This window comes from Hypanus sabinus, chromosome 13 (assembly GCF_030144855.1).
Source record: "Hypanus sabinus isolate sHypSab1 chromosome 13, sHypSab1.hap1, whole genome shotgun sequence".
Lineage (NCBI taxonomy): Eukaryota > Metazoa > Chordata > Chondrichthyes > Myliobatiformes > Dasyatidae > Hypanus > Hypanus sabinus.
In genome coordinates this window covers 67,469,722-67,492,532 of record NC_082718.1, presented here as the reverse complement: position 1 = coordinate 67,492,532, position 22,811 = coordinate 67,469,722, and the positions used below count along the sequence as shown (strand labels likewise).

Here is a 22,811-nt window from a genome sequence, read left to right as displayed (position 1 = left end):
TTTCTCCAGTTTGCTAAAGGGTTTCAGCCCGAAACGTCGACTGTACTTTTTTCTTTAGATGCTGCCTGGCCTGCTGAGTTCCTCCGGCATTTTGTGTGTGTTGCTCTGATTTCCAGCACCTGCCGATTTTCTCCTGTTTGTCAATGGAATATATAGTTGGTCTTTTTTCCCCAGAGCTGAGGGGTCTAGAACTAAAATCTCACACTTGCACTTTATTTATATTCTGGCATAGCACTTCCTCTGTAACTGCAGCACTATATTCTGCGTTCTGCTTTCATTTTTACTACCTCCAAGTACTTGCATGCAGTAAGATCTGTTGTGATCACACGCAACCAAAGGGTTTTCACTGTCTCAGTGCACGTGACAATAATAAACTAATACCAATTCCGAGGTGAGAGAGGAGAAATTTAAACATACAAGAGATATTTTTTACATAGAGGGTGGTGGATGTCTGAAACGAGCTGCTGCCTGCTATATTTCACGGCATATAAGAGAGTAATAAAAATTCTGATTCTGAGGAGGTGGTAGATACAGGTACAATAATGTTTGAAAGGTATTTGAAAAGGAATGGTGTGCAGGGATACAGGTCTGACGCAGACCAATGAGATCAGTGTAGGTGGGATGTCAGGGCCGGTTTCTGTGTTATATGATTCTGCCACTACTGTACCTTCTGCTGGGATGGTATGTACCCAGAGATTGTGATAGAGAGGTTTGACTGTGGAATACTATTCCAATAAAGGAACAATAAAACTGTAAGACACAGCAGAATTAAGCTAATCGGCCCATCAAGTCTGCTCTGCCATTTCATCATGGCTGATCCATTTTTCCTCAGCCCCAGTCACTTCTCCCCATATCCCTTCATGCCCTGACCAATCAAGAATCTATCAACCTCTGTCTTGAATATATGCAATGACTTGGCCTCCACAGCTGCCAGTGGCAATAAATTCTGCAGATTCACTACTCTCTGGCTTAAGAAAATCCTCCTCATCTCCTTTCTAAGAGGACACCCATCTATTCTGAGGCTGTATCCTCTAGTCATAGACTTGCCCACTATAGTAAGCATCCACTCCACATCCACTCTATCAAGATATTTACCCTAGATATTGGTGAGGTTGACTGAGAATGACTGTGCTGGATCTGAATTCAGTGCCTGGATCTATGCTAGGTGATCTGTCCTTGTTTAGCATAGCAGATTTTGCACAACAGTATAGTTTGAGCTTTCAGAGTCAACCAAGCTGCTTTGTCAGATTAGAGTTCCTTTCTTGAAGGAGATTGGTGAACCAAGTGGGTACTTGCAATAATCTGATGGACTTGTAGTTCCCATTACTGTAACAAACTCTGGCTTATTTAGCTGAATTTAAACTCTACAAACTACAGTGATCTCTGGATTGTTAGTCTCAGTTACTTAAACACTGCTCCATAATTCCTGTATTTTTAACACTTTTTAGCTACTCATTTGATTTGTGCTTGTTGCAATAAATAAATCTGAACATATTTTTCCCTAGGCAATTGAGCATACTGTGCACAGGAGGACCATGGTTATAGCTGATTCTGTCTGTCACATTGCTCAGTATCTTCAGCATCAGGCCCTCAATTCTATAGCTGTTGCAAAGGTTTGTACGTGAAGTTATTCTCTGTGTGTTTTCATTTAAACGGAAAATACTGTGTATGCCCTGCTGTATTCGCAGTTCCCAGTGACGTGTCCTGAATTTTGTATTATGATGTACTTTATATTGGTGAATTGGTCGCTTCTGACCTGAGGTAGTCAAAGCAAAGGTCATCACTTGCTTTCCACTTTATGAAGGGAAATGATGGAGCAACTTCAAAGAAATTTCGTACAAAAAATTAAAACAATATAAACTTGCAAGAAATTTTGCAGACTCTGGAAATCCAGAGTAACATACAGAATGCTAGAGAAGCTCAGTGGGTCAGGCAGCATCTATGGAAAGGAGTAAAGAGTCGATTTTTCCCCACAGAGTAAAAAAGAGAGAGACTCTACCAGCTGCCCATTTTATAATAGTGGTTTTAAAAAGCTCTCCTTAATTCCTCCCCCCGTTACAAAAAAAAATACGGCTCTAAAATAAAAAAGCCTTGCAGAGGAAAAAATATTTTGCTAAATATAAAAAGTCAAACACTACAGAGCAACACACCACCAAATCAAGTCATGTTAACTGGTTCTTCTGCCCACTGACAGGCCTTGCTTCTAACTGATATATATGCAATTTAAATATCAATTTACTTTGATGCCCCCCATTGCTTTGCGGAGTATTATTGTGCTGGAACAGTGGACACTGGTGAGACTGAATAATCATTTAAACATGGAACAGATTACCAGCAGAAATGGCTAATACAAGAGGGCACAATTTACTTTATTGTCACCAAACAATTGATACTATAACTTACAATCATCACAGCGATGTTTGATTCTGCACTTCGCGCTCCCTGAACTACAAATCGAATTAAATATAATAAAAATTTAAATTATAAATTATAATTAGAAAATAGAAAAAGGAAAATAAAGTAGTGTAAGTCAGGTCTGGATTTTTGGAAGGTACAGCCCAGATCCGGGTCAGGATCTGTTCAGCATTCTTATCACAGTTGGAAAGAAGCTGATCCCAAATCTGGCCACATGAATCTTCATGCTTCTGAAACTTCTCCCAGAGGGAAGAGGGACAAAAAGTGTGTTGGCTGGGTGGGTCGTGTCCTTGATTATCCTGGCAGCACTACTCCGACAGCGTGCGGTGTAAAGTGAGTCCAAGGATGGAAGATTTGGTTTGTGTGGTGTGCTGGGCTATGTTCACGATCTTCTGCAGCTTCTTCTGGTCTTGGACAGGACAACTTCCATACCAGGTTGTGATGCATCCTAGAAGAATGCTTTTTTACGGTGCACCTATAAAAATTAGTGAGGGTTTTAGGGGAGAGGCCAAATTTCTTCAGTTTTCTCAGGAAGTAAAGGTGCTGGTGGGCCTTTTTGGCAGTGGACCCTGCTTGGTTAGACCAAGTCAGGTCATTTGTGATACTCACCCAGAGGAATTTAAAGCTTTTGACCTGTTCCACCTGTGCACCGCCGATGTAGATGGGGTCATGCGGTCTGCTACTCCTTCTGAAGTCAACAACCAATTCCTTCGTCTTGCTGATGTTGAGGGATAGGTTATTGTCTTCACACTATGCCACCAGGTTTTTAATTTCCTCTCTGTACTCAGACTCATCATTACCCAAGATGCGGCCTACAATTGTGGTGTCATCAGCAAACTTGTATATTGAGTTCGATGGAAACTTGGCTACACAATGATGGGTGTACAGTGAGTACAGCAGGGGGCTGAGTACACAGCCTTGTGGGGCACCGGTGCTCAGAGTGATTGTAGAGGAGAGCTTGTCCCTTATTTTTACAGCCTGGGTCTTGTCTGTGAGGAAGTTAAAGATCCAGCTGCAGATCTGATTGCTAAGACCCAGGTTCCAGAGCTAGCTTAGAAATCAGTTTATTTGGAATCCTGGTATTAAAGGCAGAGATGTAGTCAATGAAAATGAGCCTTACATATGTGTCTTTATTCTCCAGGTGTTCTAAGGAGGAATGTAGTGCCAGAGAGATGGCATCTGCCATTGACCTGTTGCTCCGGTAGGCGAATTGCAAAGCGTCGAGGTTGACTGGTAGGTTATGGTTGATGTGTGCCATAACCAATCGCTCGAAGCACTTCATAACAATTGATGCCAGAGCCACAGGTCGGCAGTCATTCAGGCATGCCACTTTGCTTTTCTTCGGCACCGGGATTACCATTGCCTTCTTAAAACACGAGGGGATCTTAGTCTGAAGCAGGGAGCAGTTGAAGATGTCAGCAAACACTGCAGCTAGCTCGCTTGCACAGGCCCGGAGAACCCGTCCCGGGACGCCATCTGGGCCCGTCGCCTTTGGATTTATCTTCAGGAAGGCTCTTCTAACGTCTTCCTCTGTGATGATGAATCTTGATGCCACCAGGTCCGGTTCATCCAGAGGGGGTGGGATGCTCCTCTTCTGTTCGAATCTTGCGTAGAATATGTTAAGTTCATCAGGAAGAGAAGCGCTACAGTTAATGATATTCCCAGCCTTTTCTTTGTGCCCTGTGATCTCATTTAGACCCTGCCATAGTCTACTGGTATCCCTCTGGTTAGCCTGGACTTTCAACTTGGCTCGATATTGCCTCTTGGTGCCCATAATGGCTTTCCGGAGTTCACGCCTGGATTCCATGTAGTGACTGGTATCCCCGGACCTAAAAGCCACAGCTCTAGCCTTCAAAAGGGACTGGGCCTCATAATTTATCCAAGGTTTCCGGTTAGGGAATACCCGGATCGTCTTGCGAGACACACAGTCCTCTGTGCATTTCCAGATAAGGTCCATGACAGCTGAGGCATACTCATCAAGGTTAGCTGCTGAGTCCTTGAATACTAACCAGTCCACCGATTCAAAGCACTCATGGAGGACCTCATCCGTTTCTTCTGTCCAACGCGACACCACTTTTGACACCATGACCTCCCGCTTCAGTTTCTGTTTGTAAGCCGGGAGGAGGAGTACGGCCTGATGGTCCGATTTTTTTCCGAAGTGAGGTCGTTGGATGGAACGGTAGGCATGGTCAAGTATATTTGGGCCTCTAGTGGAGCAGGAGACATGTTGGTCTAACTTTGGCAGCGCTTTTCTGAGGTTGGCCTGGTTAAGTTCCCCAGCCGTAATGAGCAAAGCCTCCAGATACCTGGTCTCAGGTTCAGTGATGTTGGCATACAGTGTATTCACAGCACACTCCCACGTCCTCCTTGGGGAGAATGTAGACTTCCATCAGTATAACTGAGGTGAATTCCCGTGGCAGGTAAAAGGGACGACACTTCACCAACAGATGTTCCAGGTCCGGACTGCAGGAGCTTGTCAGTGCTACTGTGTCCGAACACCACGCAGTGTTGATCAGTAGGCAGACTCCACCTCTCTTCGTCTTGCCTGAAGGCGCTATGCAGTCCATCTGGTGGATCGAAAATCCCTCTGGTCGGATGGCATAGTTGGGGGTGGCACAGGAGAGCCAGGTCTCTGTGAAGCAGAATACACAGCAGTTCTGCATTTCCCTGCAGTAGGTGAGTCTTTCTTTAAGATCATCCACCTTATTCTCTATGGCTTGCACATTAGCTAGTAGGATGGTGGGCAGAGGGATCCTAAAGCCCCTCTGCTTCAATCTGACCAGCAGCCCAGTTCTTTTCCCAGCAGCCCAGCCCAGCTCAGTAAATTGTGCACCTTTCCAGGTTTCCATTGATGCAGTGTGTTGTTGGCAGCTCTTTGAGGTTGGTGGATGCATCCCGCGGAGATCGATCGGCGGGTCGCGTCGTCGGCTGCTTCAGGTTGGGTTGAGTGACGGGGGAAGCTCCACTGCCACTTCCAACTGTCAGGATCCCGGGCTGTCGATCCCGAAGCTGACAATTAATCCCAGAGGATCGGGCTGCCGGCTGAAACAAGTCTGTGAACTGTGTCACGGTTGCGGAGGCCTCCGCTGCACCCGAGCCTCGGGCTTAATTTCCAAGGTCGGCGGCGGAGGCCTCACTTCCGGCAGCTGTGGATGGCCACCAACGAGGCTCTACGGTGGTCGTTCTGGGGAAGCGTCTGGGGTACCTTGAGGTCTCCAACATCACTTCTTTGTGGTTGTCTGCTTCAGAGAGGTGCTGGTCAGAATAGGCCGTGTCTCCTGGTGCTCCAACACGATAGCAGGCTGCGGGTCTCTGGGAACCTGGTGGACCTCGGACCAGGCCTCAATGATCGGGTCCAGGTGCGGTCTGGAGTTGAAGCAATTCTAGCGTGTCGATGATCTCCAGCTGGGTCAGTAGCTTCGCCAAGATCTTGCTAGGTGTTGCAAATTGGAAGTTTAGAAGGGTTTCTCGGGTATAGTATAGTGTAGAGGGCAGTTTGCTCGGGAGAGCACGTGCAGAGTCGCCAGTTACCGGTGCCATCTTAATAATCTTAACAATTTTATGGTGATCAAAGGAAAGTATAGAGATCTCAGATTTTTTTTCATAGACCAGTGGGTGCTCTTTTTTACTCTATGGGGATGCACTTTGGCTTTTTTTTGCCGAATTTTAAGCTTTTTGGGGTGGTGGAAGGATTGGGGTTAGTTTTGATTTATAGGATTAACTAAGATTAATTTTAGTTTCCTTTTTTGTATTTTTTTTTCCCCCATTACAGAGTTCTGGAGCATGCATGTTTTGTATATGGTTATATTTATCACCACCAGTTTTGATTAGCCCACGCTGGTATGCGTGTATTTATGTGTTAAATAAAATTTTAAAAAATTATGGTAATTAAACAGATAAATGTTATAAATGGAACCTACATGGTTGGAATATCAAAATGGGCAATCAAAATAGTTTTTAAATGTGGAAGGGCCTTCAATTCCAAGCTACTTGTCAAAATAAAACAAAGGGAATATCTGTTTTTATTAAATCTATTATTTTATTCATTCAAGAAGACTGTGTCAGATATTAATGGTAGATTTTTTTAATTATTAAAGGAACAATTTGTAAAAGAAAAATAGTTCTGGTTAACCTATAAGGGCCTAATGTAGATGATCCTTTCTTTAAAAATCCAGCTTTATTGCTGGATTTAAATGAATATATTTTGTTAATGGTGGTGATTTCAACTGTTGTTTAAATCCTTTGACCAGAATTCAACCAGTCAGTGGCTTCCGAGTTGTTCTGCATCACTTACTAACTTTTTAAAATTGATTTTGGCCTGGTTGAAATTTGGAGACATTTACATCCTAATGATAGAGATTTTTTTTCCCACATGTTCACAAAAAATATTCGCGAATCGATTACTTTATAGCTGATCCCCGATTTTTGTCCGAAGTCCAGAAATGTGAATATGATGCTATAGCTGTCTCGGATCATGCGCCTTTAAGCTTAGCTTTTGAATTAAATGATGTCGTTATTGCAAATTTGCCTTGGCATTTTCCAGAAAATTTATTACCAAGTCCGGACTTTGTCAAATTTATTGAGACTCAGATAAAAGATTTTTTTTCTTTTTAATATTATGGGAGATGTGTCGAAATTGATTATATGGGATACATTTAAAGGATATTTGTGTGGTCAGATAATCTCCTATTCAGCTAAGCTCAAGAAACAGACAAAAAGAGTTAGATAAGATTTCCAAACAAATTAAAGACTTGGATAATATTTATACAATCTCTCCTAACATTGATTTATTCAAACAAAGAGTCGAACTCCAATCATAATATAATTTATTATTAACTTATCCTATTAAAAGAAATTTGCTTATATTGAAAAGTCAATTTTATGTGTTTGGAGATAAAAATAATAAGCTGTTAGCATCTCAATTAAAAGCAGCTAGAGCTAAAAGACAAATTTTAAAAATTCATAAGGGAGATACTAGCTTAGCATGCAATTATGAAGATATTAATGATTTTTCAAGACTTTTATTTTGAACTTTATAAATCTGTTTCCAGTTGATTCTTCTAAAATAAATGCCTTTTTACAAAAGATCAATTTTCCTCAAATTCTGTTGAAGATTAACAAACTCTTGATGCTCATATTATTGAAAGCAAAATTCAGAAAGCTATTTTTTCAATGCAATCTGGTAAAGCTCCTGGACTTGATTATTGTTCTGTAGGATTTTATAAAAAATTTGAAAAATTGCTCTCTTCATATATGTTAGAAATGGTTAAAGATTCATTTTTGATAGGAGAGTTGCCTTCCACATTTTATGAAGCTTCTATTTCTTTAGTCAAAGTCACTTTTATTGTCATTTCGACCATAACTGCTGGTACAGTACATAGTAAACATGAGACAATGTTTTTCAGGACAATGGTGTTACATGACACAGTACAAAAACTACACTGAACTACGTAAAAAAACTACACTAGATTGCAGACCTGCCCAGGACTGCATAAAGTGCACAAAACAGTGCAAGCATTACAATAAATAATAAACAGGACTATAGGGCAGTAAGGGGCAGTCCAGGCTCTGGGTATTGAGGAGTCTGATAGCTTGGGGGAAGAAATTGTTATATAGTCTGGTTGTGAGAGCTGGAATGCTTTGGTGCCTTTTCCCAGACAGCAGGAGGGAGGAGAGTTTGTATGAGGGGTGCGTGGGGTCCTTCATAATGCTGTTTGCTTTGCGAACGCAGCATGTAGTGTAAATGCCCATGATGGCAGGAAGAGAGAGCCCGATGATCTTCTCAGCTGACCTCACTATCCGCTGCAGGGTCTTGTGATCCGAGATGGTGCAATTTCTGAACCAGGCAGTGATGCAGCTGCTCAGGATGCTCTCAATACAACCCCTGTAGAATGTGATGAGGATGGGGGGGGTGGGAGATGAACTTTCCTCAGCCTTCGCAGGAAGTAGAGATGCTGCTGGGCTTTCTTTGCTATGGAGCTGGTGTTGAGGGACCAGGTGAGATTCTCTGTCAGGTGAACACCAAGAAATTTGGTGCTCTTAACGATCTCTACCGAGGAGCCGTCGATGTTTAGCGGGGAGTGGGCACTCCGTGCTTAATTCTTAAGAAAGATAAAGACCCTGCTGACTGTGCTTCAAATAGACCTATTTCGTTATTAAATGTGGATGCTAAAATCTTTCAGAAATAATGGTTAATCAGCTGGAGAATTTCTAGCTAAAATTATCTCTCAAGACCAAACAGGTTTTGTAAAGGGCCACTGTTCCTTCTCTAATGTCCGGAGACTGTTAAATGTTATATATTCATCCTTTTCTAAGACTCCCCAATTTGTGCTGAAAAGGCATTTGATAGAGTTGAATGGAAATACTTAATGTTTTAGAGAAATTCGGCTTTGGTATTAATTTTAATAAGTGGATCAGAATGATATATAAAAGCCTTATTGCTGCTGTTATCACTAATAATTGCAGTTCTTTTCCTAGGCTTTCGCAGGGTACGAGACAAGGATGTCCGTTAAGTCCTTTGTTATTTCATTTGGTGCTGAAACCCTTGGCTATTGCACTTTGTGAAGCTAGAGATATTCATGGAATTCTCATAAATGGGACAGTTCACAAGATCTCCCTTTATGCTGACAATCTCTTAGTTTATATTTCAAATCCTGAAGAATCTATTCCTTGTTTATTGAAACTATTAAACTATTTTGGAAAGTTTTCAGGATATAAACTAAATCTTCATAGAAATGCATTATTTCCCCTAAATGATACTTTTAGAGTTATGGACTCATTTAAATATTTAGGTATTATTACTAAAAATCATAAAGACCTTTATAAAGCTAATTTGGTTCCTTCAATGGATTTTATGAAGCAATTATTTTGTAGATGGAATTCACTTACATTTTTGTTAGCCGGCCAAATTTATGCAGTTAAAATGATTTTACCAAAATTTTTATGTGTATTTCAAAATATCCCTATTTTTTTAGCTAAGAAGTTCTTCGATCAGGTTGACGATTATTTTATCTTTTGTTTGGAATAATAAAAGACCAAGAATTGGGAAATATCATTTAAAAAAATTTTTTAAAGATGGAGGTCTTGCTTTGCCTAATTTAAAAATGTATTATTGGGCTGTTATATACGTTATATGTATTTTTGGTTATATTGGGCTGATAGAAATGAATGACATCCTTGGGCTGATTTGGAATTGAATGCTGTGAAACAGTTTCACTTAACCTCATTATTAGGAGCTTCTCTACCTGTACAACTGGCAAAAGTTACTAATTTAAATTTATACCCTGTGATTAAGCAATGATTTGGTTACATTTTAGTTATTTTTTTAATCGCAAAAAATTTAAACTTTTTAGTTTAATTTAGTCTCTATTTCCTAAGGAGACTGAGATGCTTTAACATCTGCTGGACGATGCTGAGGATGTTCTACGAGGTGGCCAGTGCTATCATGTTTGCTATTGTGTGCTGGGGCAGCAGGCCGAGGGTAGCAGACACCAACAGAATCAAACTTATTCATAAGGCCAGTGATGTTGTGGGGGTGGAACTGGGCTCTCTTGACGGTGGTGTCTGAAAAGAGGATGCTGTCCAAGTTGCATGCCATCTTGGACAATGACTCCCATCCACTCCATAAGGTACTGGTTAGGCACAGGAGTACATGAGCGTCATAGGAAGTCATTCCTACCTGTGGCCATCAAACTTTACAACTCCTCCTTCAGAGTGTCAGACACCCTGTGCCAATAGGCTGGTCCTGGATTTATTTCCATTTGGCATGATTAGCTTATTATTTAATTATTTATGGTTTTATATTGCTATATTTCTTCACTATTCTTAGTTGGTGCGGCTGTAATGAAACCTAATTTCCCTCGGGATCAATAAAGTATGTCTGTCTGTTTAATTTATCGAAATTATTTATTTAAACCTTCATTAAGTGATCCTACCTTTCTTCTTTGGAGGAATAAGGGAGTTTATTCCTTCACGGATCTGTTCTCTCGTATTCACATTTCCTGCAATGTCTTCAGGTCAGACACTTCTTACAAGAATACTTAAGTAATTTTTCATATATAGGGGATTCTGACCTGTTAGATACTATTTTAAAAATGAATCCTTTAGTGAAGGGTTTTATTGGGAAAATTCATAATTTATTGTTACAACAGCACAATTACCCTTCACTTAAGATTAAGCAAGATTGGGAGAGAAAGCTTAACATGACCTTGATAACAGAAGATTGGTTGCGGATTTTGAAGTTGGTTAACTCTTCCTTGATCTTTGCCAGTCACTGTTCAATTCAGTTTAAAATTGTATATCATTACTATTTGACAAAGGAGAGATTGTCTAAAATGTTTCCTGATGTTAATGTTTAGTGTGACAGATGTAAAACCGAGACAGCCACATTGACACGTGTTTTGGTCGTGTTCTGTATTGAAACATTTTTGGAAGTCTGTTTTCTCTACAATTTATAAAGGTGTAAAAATTAATTTACAACCAAATAAATTGACAATTTTATTTGGTATAATCCCTCAATATATTCATGGTATTTCTCCATCAGACCTACATGTAATTACATTTGTTACATTATTGGCCAGAAGGGCTGTTCTGTTGAAATGGAAAGATGCTTCTGCTCCGACTTTGATACAATGGTTTTCTCAGGTAATGCTCTGACTTAGTTTGGAGAAAATCAGAAGTCGAACTTTTGATCCTCGATTTGATTTTGAGAAAAGGTGGGGCTCATTCGCTTGCTACTGTCATCTGATTTGAGTTAATTAATATGGTTTCCTTCCGATTTTCCTTTAAATGGATTTGAGTTGGCGGATTGATGTTTTTTATCGAAGCTTGTATGATGCATAGCTCCAGGGTTGTGCTCTCAATGGGGTTGTTTTTTCAGTTTAATAGGGGTTTTTTTAGTTAGTTAGTAGGGGTTCTTTTTCCTTTTGTCTTTCAAAAAATATTCCTAACACTTGATTTTTTCTTCTTATTATTGATATATTGCTTAGCTTTGTTAATCAGTTTAATTATTGTACATAATGACAATATTGACTTAATGTATCTTTTTTTGTTGATCTTCAATAATTATCAATAAAAAAGATTTTTAAATGACAGAGTCGATGTTTTGGGGTGAAACTGCATCAGTGGAGTCTTGATGAAGTGTGTCAGTCCGAAATATCAATTACTTATTCCTTTTTATAGTTGCTTCTTGGCCTGCTGAGTTCCTCCATCATTTTGTATTAAAATAATGTAAATTTTAATTAAAATAAGTGGCTTCAGTAGTGGGTTGCCGTGAGTCTTAGTATTATTTTGGCAATAATTGGAGTGAAAATAAGTGACTGTTGATGGCTTTAAAAATAATTGTGTTTGGGCTTTAAAGTGCAAAATCAGAAATTGAACAGGTCATCTATAGTTTTTGTCAATCAATCTACTGCTGCAGATTTAGACCAAGAAACAATTATTTAAAAAATAGTTTGGATATTTTGCTTCAGAAAAGAGTGATATCTGACAAGAAGTACAGTGAGCGACGTCTGGACGTGCTGTCGGCCCTTGTTTTGGCTGAAAATGCTCTCAATGGACCCAGTACTAAGGAGCGTAGACTTGTTGTCGCCCTATCATTGAGTGTAGGTACTCAAATGGTAAGAACGATGTCTTGATTCCAATCATCAATAATAATTTTGTAAATCAAATCATAATCAGTGCAATAAATATTAGTTAAATTTAGCTGCAAAGTCTGTGGGTTTAATGTGACAGTTGCTTGATTGTATTTAAAATTCTGGGTTTTGTCGCCTTAGAAGTTTTGCTTTGTGTAGTTGTTTGATCAATTTATTGATGCATGTTGTTCTGTGCTGTGAAGAAAACGTTCCGTGATGAGGAGCTGCTGGTCTTGCATGTGGTGCTGAAGAAGTTGGACTTGATCAGTGAGCTGAGGGAACGGTGAGTAGAGTTTAGTTGACATTTGCCTATAGTCTGTGTGGGACCAAACAGCAGACTTTACCTCACTATTGCATTTTGCAGGATTCAACTTTTGTGCAATTGCAACTTTCTGTACTGGCATCGTGCCATATTCCCCATCTACTTGGATGATATTTATGACAGTGCTGTCGATTCTGCAAGAATACACGTAAGAACTGCAGATTTATTTATAACTAGGTATTTTGGATTAGTGGCAATGACAAGAGATATATGCTACCTTTTTTCCAGTGTGATGCATACAATTAAATAAGGGCATCTTTTAAGGATGCAGTCCATGCTGACCTTCAGGTATTAATCAGTACTAATCTCAGTTATCAGCATTTATCACGAAGCCTTCCATGCCTTGGCAATTTCAGTTCTCATGTAGATACACAAGTGTTATATTTCTAAAACTCAGGCAAGTTTGAAGCAAGTTTAATTGTTTTATAAGAAAATAAATCTAGTGTCAATAAGCATTATCATAACAGTTTCTGTAATGGACCACTTTATGGTATTGTACTTGATAGAGTGCAGAACCATTTATCTATGTTATTTATTTATTTAGAGGTGCAGCACACAATAAGTCTTTATGGCCTTTGAGGCACTCCGCCAGCTACCCAGGTGATTTAAACCTAGCCTAATCACAGGACAATTTACAATGTCCAACTAGCCTACTAACCAGTATGTCTTTGGCGTGTGGGAGGAAACCTGAGGCACCTGGAGAAAACCCATATGTTCCCAGGAAGGATGTCCTTTCCTTGCAGATGACACAAGAAACTTTGAACTCTGGCACCCTGAGCTGTAATAGTATTGTACAAATCACTACACCATTGTAGCCCCCTTTCTTTATCTTTGGGACATATCTATCCTGTACCTTCAGAATGAAACCATTACTATTCTGCTGTCATTCCTGCTAGTGTTCCCTTTCAGTCAACTTTGGCCAACTCTTCTCTGCTCCCTTTATTTCACTGTAATTCTGATGCATCTGACTTCATCTTCTCCCTCTCAAACTGCAGGGTGAATTCTATCATATGATCACTGTCTCCTACATTAAGCTCCCTAATCAAGTATGGTTCATTATGCTATACCCAATCCAGGATTGCCTTTCCCCTACTTGGACTCAAGCACAGGCTGCTCTAAATAAACATCTTTTGGGATCCAGCACCTACGTAATTTTACAATTCTGTCGATCTGTCTCTCTACCAGAGGCCTTTAGGTTTACACCCAGGAAATAACTGTCAAACACAGTTTACTTGGAAGTACATACTGTTTATTAACAAGCTTGCATTGTCAGTTGGCAACACAGAGTCTCTGCTCAGTGAGCTTGAGAAAATCTGCAACCAAGTGAGCCCAGAATACTGCATGGAGCTGCTGTTATACATTGTTATCGCATACAGATAAGGGTAGACCGAGAAGGTTTTCCATGCAAAAAAGACTTCTTAGTTCATACATTATTCTCACAGAACGACTTGTCAAGCTGCCAATAAGTCAGTTTGGTTCCAGCCCTTTTAATTCTGCATGTAATTTTTCAGTTCTACCTGCATCTTGAAATTCCTCATGACTATTGTAACTGTGCCCTTTTTACATGCCTTTTCCATTTCCTGTTGTAATTTATGTCCCACATAATGGCTACTGTTTGGCAGCTTGTATACAAGGGTCTTTTTATCCTTGCAGTTTCTTAATTTACTAACTGGGGTGACATGGTAGCATAGTGGTTAGCACAACACCAGCAACCTGGATTTAATTCCTGTCATTGCCTGTAAGGAGTTTGTACGTTCTCCCTGTGACCATGTGGGCTTCCTCTAGGTTCTCCAGTTTCCTCCCACATTTCTAAGATGTACCCATTGGTTGGTTAATTAGTCATTGTTAATTGTCCTGTGACTAGGCTAGGGTTAAATCAGGGGATTGCTGGGTGGCACTTCTCGAAGGGCTTAATCTGTGCTGTATGTCAATAAATTAACTCTATCCACAAGGATCCACCATCACCTGATCCTTTCTAACCTCTTTCTAAGGTTTTTTGTACGAACAGAGCCACTTCACCCCCTCTACCTACCTGCCTGTCCTTTTGGTACAATATGTATCTTTAGATGTGAAATTCTCAACTATGATCCTCCACCCTATCACTCCAGTTCCCTTCCCTTTACCGAGTTTGTTTAAAACCTCCCTAACAAACGTGCCTGCAAGGAAATTTGTCTCCCTTGGGTTCAGGTGTAACCCAACCTTTTTTGTACAGGTCATTGCCTTCCCCAGAAGAGATCTCAGTGATCTAGAAATTTGAAACCTTGCCCTCTGCATCCAGTTCCTCTGCCATTCATTCATTTGTATTGTCATCCTATTCCTGCCCTGACTAACACATGGTACTGAGAGTGATAGAGATTACTCTCTACTCTGAATAGCTAGGACCTGAGAGGTCCTGCTATTCAGCCTCTTCCCTGACTCCCTATACTCACTGCACAGAACCTTTTTTCCTTTTCTACCTATGACATTGATGCCAATGTGTACCTCTGGCTGTGTACCCTCCCTCTTGGGAATATTCTGCAGCCACTTTGAAACTTCCTTCAACCTCACATCTGGGAGGCATCCTGACGCTTGTCTCATGGCCACAGAATCTCCTGTCCAGCCCTGTAACTGCCAAGTCTCCTATCACTATTGGCCCTGAGCCTCAGAACTGACAACAGTGCCGCTGGCCTGGCTGCTACTACTGTGCCTTGATACAGAGGCCATTTGCCAGCCCAGCATTATCCAAAGGGGTATTCTTGTTGAGGCGAATGGCCACAGGGGAACCCTGCACTGACGGTTTCTTATGGTCATTCACCTACTGCCTGAAGCCTGCGCTCTAGCATGACCACCTCAGTTAAAGTCTCACCCATCATGAGGCTTTCAGTCTCCAGTGTAATCCTGAGTTCAGCTAGCTCCAGGTCAGTCAGCAGCTGAAGTTGAGTGCACTTCCTACAGATGTAGTCATACCACATACTGCAGGAAGAGCATTCCACTGCATTAGCTACCATCCTGCCATTCTGTTACCGTTGACACTAACTTCTTAAACTCCAGTTCTACAATCAACTGTGAATTCCCACTCAGCAGATATTCCCCAACAAGCCCTTATCACTTTTGTAAACCTGGCACGTATAGTCAGTAAGAAACTGTTTCCAATTTACTCTGCAATCTCCCATTTGGCAGATGAGTCCAGATAGATCCTGGTTGCTTTTTAAACTGGCAAGTAAAGTCCACAAGGAACTGCCTCCAACTCACTCTGCCTAGTTTAGAGACTTTCTGCTACTCAATGCTGAATATTAAACCTATATATTTTAGCATATTTGCGCTGAAATATTGTTTTTGAAGTAGTTTCTTCTCTCCTGCATTAACCTTAAACTCCTCAGAAAGGCAGCCGATAAGTAGTCAAGAGCCTAATTTAATGTATAGGAAGTGGAGAATGACTGGGTTTGTTTCCGGGTGTATGAAGTCTTGAGGGACGTCGTTGGGAGAATGCACACAGTTTTTTCTCCAAGATTTGAGAATCAAGAACTAGAGGACTTAGTTTTATGGTGTGAGGGCAGAGATTTAAAAGGAATCTGAGGGGTAACGTTTTTACTCAGAAGGAGATCTGTATATGAAATGAGCTGCCAGAGGAAGTGGCTGAGGCACATTAACAATTTTTGAAGATACTTGGATTGGAATGGTTTAGAGCGATATGGGTCAAAGATGGGCAAATGGGTCGAGCTCAGATGCAAATCCTGGTCAGCTTGGACAATTGAGCAGTTTCCATGTTGTGTGACTCCTGGTCATGACTTGAATCTTGTTCAAGGTGGAATAAAGAACAAAGTAATGATTTAATTTTGAATAGAGTGAATTATTTATCATAATTCTCATGTAATTTGTAACATTATTTGTTTCAGGAAACTGAAAGTTACTCGGTTTGAAATGTCCATATTTATTTTGTCTTCTGTGATATTTCTCTTAACAGTACATGTTCAGTGCTTTGCGAGATTGTGTCCCACCCATGAAGTATGCCAGGCATCTGGAATCCACACACATGTTGCTGGAGCGTTTTGATAAAGAAATCATGGATGTGCTGAATGAGGTAATACAAAAATTGCTAATGCTGTTTTAGTTGTTATGAGGATATATTTTAATTGACTTTGCTTTAACTCAGAACTTGAGACACTACCTCAATTTTAGTCCTGAAACTTGGGAATTGAAAAGCTTGCCAAGTTTTTCAAAACAATGTGGCTTTAAAACTGACATGACTAAAATGGGTTGTATGCTCAAAGCAACTCTTCTGGAGTTCCAAGTCTGGGTACCAGTCATAACGTAGAAATGTTCAGATGGTAAAATATTAATGTACCTTTGGGTTGTATTATGTAGATGCTTGTTATTAATGTATAGAACTAGCTGGAGTTGATTCTTGGTTCTGCAGTGTTTTATAATTTGGATAGCAGGAGTAAATTTGTGTTTCTTGATGTTTTCTGATTAAGTTATTCACAAAAGCTTCAAAGATTAAAATTTGTATTTGCAAACTAACCTTTTTTTTTCTTATTGCAAATCTTCCCTGAATCACTCATTTTCTAACAGCACCTTTTGGATAAGCTGTGTAAGGAGATAGAAAAAGACTTGAGACTGTCTGTGCACACTCATTTAAAATTAGATGATCGAAATCCATACAGAGTTGGCATCAAAGACTTGACAGACTTCTTTTCAATCAAACCAATACGTTTCTTGAACCGATTCATTGATGTCAAAGGTTTAGTCCTTTTTGCATTATGCTTTATTGAGTACTTTTTTTTGTTATCATGAGTACAGTTTAACAATACAATTATTTCACCAATGTTTAACAGCATATGTGACTCACTATCTGGACAAGACTTTTTATAACCTGACCACAGTGGCTCTCCATGACTGGGCCACCTATAGTGAAATGAGAAACTTAGCAACACAGCGTTACAGTCTCTCGATGACTGAAGCACACCTTCCAAGCCAGACCTTGGAACAGGTAAGTGCTGAAGGGTTCTTTATTAAGTGTTTTATTATTTTGCAATGATGAATGGGAAATCTATGGCTGGAGTCTAGCATAGAATGAAACTGATTTAGAGATATGCTGCAGAATAGGCCCTTCCAGCTCCTTAAGCTGCACCAGCCAGCATCACCCAACAACCCCAATTTGACTCTAACCTAATCTGCAGATAATTTACAATGACCAACTAACCTACCCAGTATGTATTTGGACTATGGGGCGAAACTGGAGGACCCGGAAAAAACCCACACATTCCACAGAGACTCCTTAAAGAGGACACCAGGATTGAATTCCAAACTCCATGCCCAAGCTGTAATGGCATCGTGCTAACCACTAGGCTACCATGGTGCCCAAGATCATCTTGATATTAAGGTTTTCTTGAGATCATTGTTTAATTGCTAATTAGAGTTTCTACAATAGTTGAACTACTTATCTAGGTAGCTCAGTCTCAGAATACATGCAAATTAATGTAACCCTAATAAACAGTATTTCTTTAGACTTCTAAGGCTTTGCAGTTCTTTATCCCAGACATCCAGGAGAGCTGAACTATTGTATGATCAATATTTGGATGGTTAATTGTTCTATTCAGTATCAGAGAATGTATACAGTATACAGCCTGAAATTCTTATTCTTCAGACATCCACGAAACAGGAAAAAAAACCCGATGAATGACCCCAAGCCCCCTCCCCTCCCCCCATGCACAAGCAGCAGCAAAAGCACTGACACCCACCACTCAGCAAGCAAACAACAGCAAGCCCCTAAGGGAGACCATGATCTGCAGTCCAACAAAAACTATTCTTCACCCAACAATTCGACATGCCACAGGCACTCTCTCACCCTCTGACTAACAAGGGACAGAGAGTTGTTGCCCTATCCATGATGAGAGGGAGACCAACAGATCACTGTTAAAGTCTGAGGCAATGCTTATTTGAGCTCACCTGACTTGAGGACCAGCAGAATCTTCTTGCCCCCTTAGAGAGGGGGAGAGAGATCACCTGAGCGCAGAGGCCTCCAACAGCTGCACCCACTGTCTTGATGTAACAATCTCCGCAACATTCCAGTTGGCAACACTGACAGGAATCAAGTCGTCCACAGAGGCCTCCTGAGCCTGCACCCCAAAGGCGCACATCTTCAGGCTGCTCCTGGAGATATTGAAAGTGGCTGGTCGACAAGCTGCAGAAACGTGAAGAATCACAGTTTTGTTGCAGCTGCAGATCATGGACTTGGAAAGGAAAAAAGAGACACGACTAAAGATGGATTTCTAAAGTAAGGGTCATGGGAATTGGTCTGTAACTTTCAAATCCACAGTGAACAGGCCTGAGGGGTTGTGTGTCCCACTCTTCCTATTTTTTACATTTTTACATCGAGGCAGAGTTGGCACAAGTGAATTGTTAACGCTCTTTACTGATGTAATGTCAAATTGTTTGCAGGGATTAGATGTTCTGGAGATCATGCGAAATATCCACATATTTGTTTCAAAGTATCTTTACAATCTCAACAACCAGGTACCATTTATTTTTCAGAACATATTCTGACATTTAATTTTCTTGAGCTTCTTCTGAGTTTGAAACTTGATTTCATTACACTTTACAGATCTTCATTGAGCGCACAAGCCATAATAAACATCTGAATACAATCAACATTAGGCATGTTGCAAACTCAATCCGTACACATGGAACAGGCATCATGAACACCACTGTAAGTTTGATTTAGCAGAAATGTTGGATACCTTTGGCTGGCTGATTGCGAGGAATTGCAATATCCTGATCGAACACATGCATCAAATATCAAGAAATTCCAGATGCTTAACATCAGAAATAAGAAAGGAACTTCAGAAAGAAATATTTGGGCCTGACGCCATGTGTGAGGGAGAAACTGTTACTATTTCAGGTTGATAATCTTTCATTGGTAACCTGGTTTTAAATCTGTGTGGAGATGGAGAATGAGGTGGAAATTTCAAAATGATTGTTTGGCAGAACCAGTAAGTGATGTTTACACTCCATGTAAGTAAATAGCCCTGTATTAACTCTGTTTTCATATACTGTCCACTCATTCAACAACGACTGCAGGGACTGTGTACTTCAGATGATACCATGGCTACTGTTTGCCACTTGTTAAGCATTTCCTCACCTCAGCAATATTCCATTAGTCTCATTTGGTCTCTGAAGGATTGAATTCTATTTCAGTATTTTCTGCACATGTGGAGCTCTCTGTTTGGGCAAGAGCTCCCAACTCTTACTCGGATAAGGGTTGGTCAGAATGGTTTCCCGTGTGCTGCAGGCAACTTGTGTACAGTTCATGTGCGTGAATAACCTCATTGTCCTGGGTACCACCCATCCTATGGACCTTCATGGTTTTCCTGTAATTTGCACCACATTTGTAGCCTGTTTTGAGGAGGTGGCTAATAAATGGCTGGGAAGTCTGAATACTGAGAGACTGAGAAACTGTATCCTTTAACTATTTAAGTTGACATTTCCATTGAATTGGTGGTGCTAGTCTCAACTCCATGCTGTCCATGACCCTCCCATTCCTTCTCATAAATGTCCATTTCAAGAGTGGCTAACAATCACGATTTCCTAACAACTGTGTTCAAAGTAAATTTATTAGCAAAGTGCATATATGTAACCATATGCTAACTGGAGATTCATTTTTGTGGGCATTCACAGTAAATACAAAAAAACACAATAGAATCAATGAAAAGCCACACCCAATAAAATTGGACAAACAGCCAATGTGCAAAAGTCGACAAACTGTAAATACAAAAAAGAAAAACAAACAAAATTATAAATAACCGAGCAATAAATGTCAAGAACATGAATTGAAGAGTCCTTGAAGTGAGTCCATGGGTGGTGGGATCAGTTCAGTGCTTCGGTAGGCGAAGTTAAACCCTTTCAGTTCAAGAGCTTAATGGTTGGGTAATAACTGTTTCTGAACCTAGTGTTGTGGGTCCTGGGGTTCCTGTATGACTTCCCCCATAGCAGCGAGGAGAGCATAGCCTGGATAATGGGAGTCTTTGATGATGGGTGCTGCTTTCCTGCTTCACCCTGCTGTTTACAAGAATTCTCCTAGTTTCTCTGTATCTGATTCTTTCCTTACAAATGCATCCGATGTAATTACTGTTACTATGTATTTGCTATTACCACGGGTGTTAGTGCCTCACTATTTCTGCTCTGACTGACCGAAGACAGGATTTCTTTTCTTCACTTTCTCTCTGCAGGCCTTCACATTCAACAAATTTGAACTACTTAAAATTCCATTTTCTGCCAGCTTCAACCCAACTCAGTCATACTATGCAGAAATAGGTTCTTTGATCCAACCAGTCCTTGTCAACCGAGATACCCATGTAACTTAATCCAGCTTGCCTGTGTTTGGCTCTTATCTCCCACTCATTTCCCTTCTTTAACCCATCAGCAGTCTGAACAAACTGTTCTCTCCTGCGTGCTCTGCTTGTTTCTTGCACATTTGCTAGTACAGTTTGACAATCCCACAGTGCCTGTTGTGACTTCAGAAGATCCCAGACTTAATGCCTTTTATTTCCTCTTTTCCCTTCTCACTCGGAAGTGAAGCAGTGAGTTACTTGTACCTTCGGTTTAGTAGGTTATATTTGTTACTCATGGTATGTGGGAGAAGCAAACCCAGATCGATTGAGCACTTTGGGTAGGATCTGTTCCTTGCAGACTTTTGCTTGTGTTCTCCTACTATACAACAGGTTTCTCTGATTTCATTCTGACTATGTATCCCCTAAGGAAAACACAAGGTAACTTGCAATGGACCTTCCAGTTCACTGGACCAGAGAGCTTCAAAGAAATACCACTTGTTGCCAAGTTTATCTTAGGCAGTCTTGCAGTCCACAGATCGCAAGTTTGCTCTAATAGATTCTGATCTATCTAATTTGTATCTACAAGCTTTAGTTCTGCTTGTCGGTTTTGCTTTGCCAATTTGAGTGATTGTCTGGATACTATTTGAATGTTGTGAGTCTCTGCCCTCCAAGGTAGTGCATTCCATATTTCAGCTGACCTCCAAATGAAAATCCTTTTTTTGTATTCCCTGTTGACCTCTTGCTTGTCGCCTTAACCCTTTTACCTGCGGTGTATCATCTCAAACTAATCAGGATTGCGTTCTAACCCGGCCAGTATGTCTTTTTGTAAACATTTTGTTTGCATTTCACTGTCTCCCAAGTTGCCACCTTCTGGAGAGTGAGGGACCTCGGTCACTGTTAGACCACAAGATAAAGGAAAATAAATATTTCCCATGATCCTTTCCCTTCTCCAGCTCGGTATCACTTTCACCAATCACCTTTCCAGCTCTTAGTTTCATCCCACCCCCTCCGGTCTTCTCCTATCATTTCGCATTTCCCCCTCCCCCGACTACTTTCAAATGTCTTACTATCTTTCCTTTCAATTAGTCCTGACGAAGGGTCTCGGCCCGAAATGTCGACAATGCTTCTCCTTATAGATGCTGCCTGGCCTGCTGTGTTCCACCAACATTTTGTGTGTGTTGCATAAAAACAAAGTGTTTGGAAGAGTTTACAGGCCAATCAAGATGTGAAAAGAGAATGTTTTGAGTTGAAGAACGTTCTCTTTACCCTATTTGGCTCCCATTGTCTCTGGAACTTTAACTTGTTTAATCTTTTCAAGTCCTATCAAAGGATCTTCAACCATTAACTGTTTCTCTTCCCACAGATGCAGCCTGACCAGCTTAATGTTTCTGATATTTTGCCTTTTTATTTCAGATTTCCATCATCTGCAAATGTTTAATGTTTTTCACTTCTCCAATATATTCAATTTGTTGGTCTGTGGATCTTTCTGTCACTCGATTTTTTTAAAAAACGTTTTCAGTGGTGGTTACTTCAGCTCCCATGTTTGAATTTTACCTCCAGGTCAATTTCACCTACCAGTTTTTGCGGAAGAAATTTTATATCTTCAGTCAATTCATGTACGATGAGCACATCAAGTCTCGTCTAATCAAAGACATTCGATTCTTTAAAGAGACCAAGGACGAAAATGATCAGAAGGTATCGGTGGAATATCAAAGTGCTTTTGTGATCTATTTGGCTGTTTGAACACAGGCACAACGATGAGTTTGTGTTCCAAGATAGACTGTGTCTCTAGTCCAGGTTCAGGCTGTTAACGAGCCATAGATCTCATTGCCCAAGATACGGAATTCTGGTTCACAGAACAGAAACCCCACAAAGCCTGATGTCTGGCAATATGCCACCTACAGTACAGATCTCTGCAGGTCTGCTGTGTCAGAACTGAGGGGAGTAGACTGCATTCCCAACACAAGCCTCTACTCCTCATACTGGTACTTACTGTAACTCAGAATCAGAATCGGGTTTATTATAACTGGCACATGTCGTGAAATTTGTTAAATTAGCACCAGCATTTCAATGCAATACATACTATAGAAGAAAAAACATAATAATAAATAAATCAATTACAGTATGGATGTA

At 40.5% G+C, this 22,811-nt stretch overlaps 1 protein-coding gene across 3 annotated transcripts in view; it reads left to right on the top strand.

The window, feature by feature from the left end:
* The window catches only part of washc4 (WASH complex subunit 4), a 134,384-nt gene that overhangs the window by 77,166 nt on the left and 34,407 nt on the right, over positions 1-22,811 (top strand). For all 3 annotated transcript variants that reach the window (XM_059987841.1, XM_059987843.1, XM_059987842.1), the window contains exons 16-25: positions 1,506-1,613; positions 11,886-12,032; positions 12,251-12,330; positions 12,412-12,517; positions 16,313-16,429; positions 16,921-17,089; positions 17,184-17,338; positions 18,790-18,864; positions 18,953-19,057; positions 22,239-22,373. In XM_059987841.1, coding sequence (XP_059843824.1) covers positions 1,506-1,613; positions 11,886-12,032; positions 12,251-12,330; positions 12,412-12,517; positions 16,313-16,429; positions 16,921-17,089; positions 17,184-17,338; positions 18,790-18,864; positions 18,953-19,057; positions 22,239-22,373 — 1,197 coding nt within the window. The remainder of the gene's footprint in view (positions 1-1,505; positions 1,614-11,885; positions 12,033-12,250; positions 12,331-12,411; positions 12,518-16,312; positions 16,430-16,920; positions 17,090-17,183; positions 17,339-18,789; positions 18,865-18,952; positions 19,058-22,238; positions 22,374-22,811) is intronic.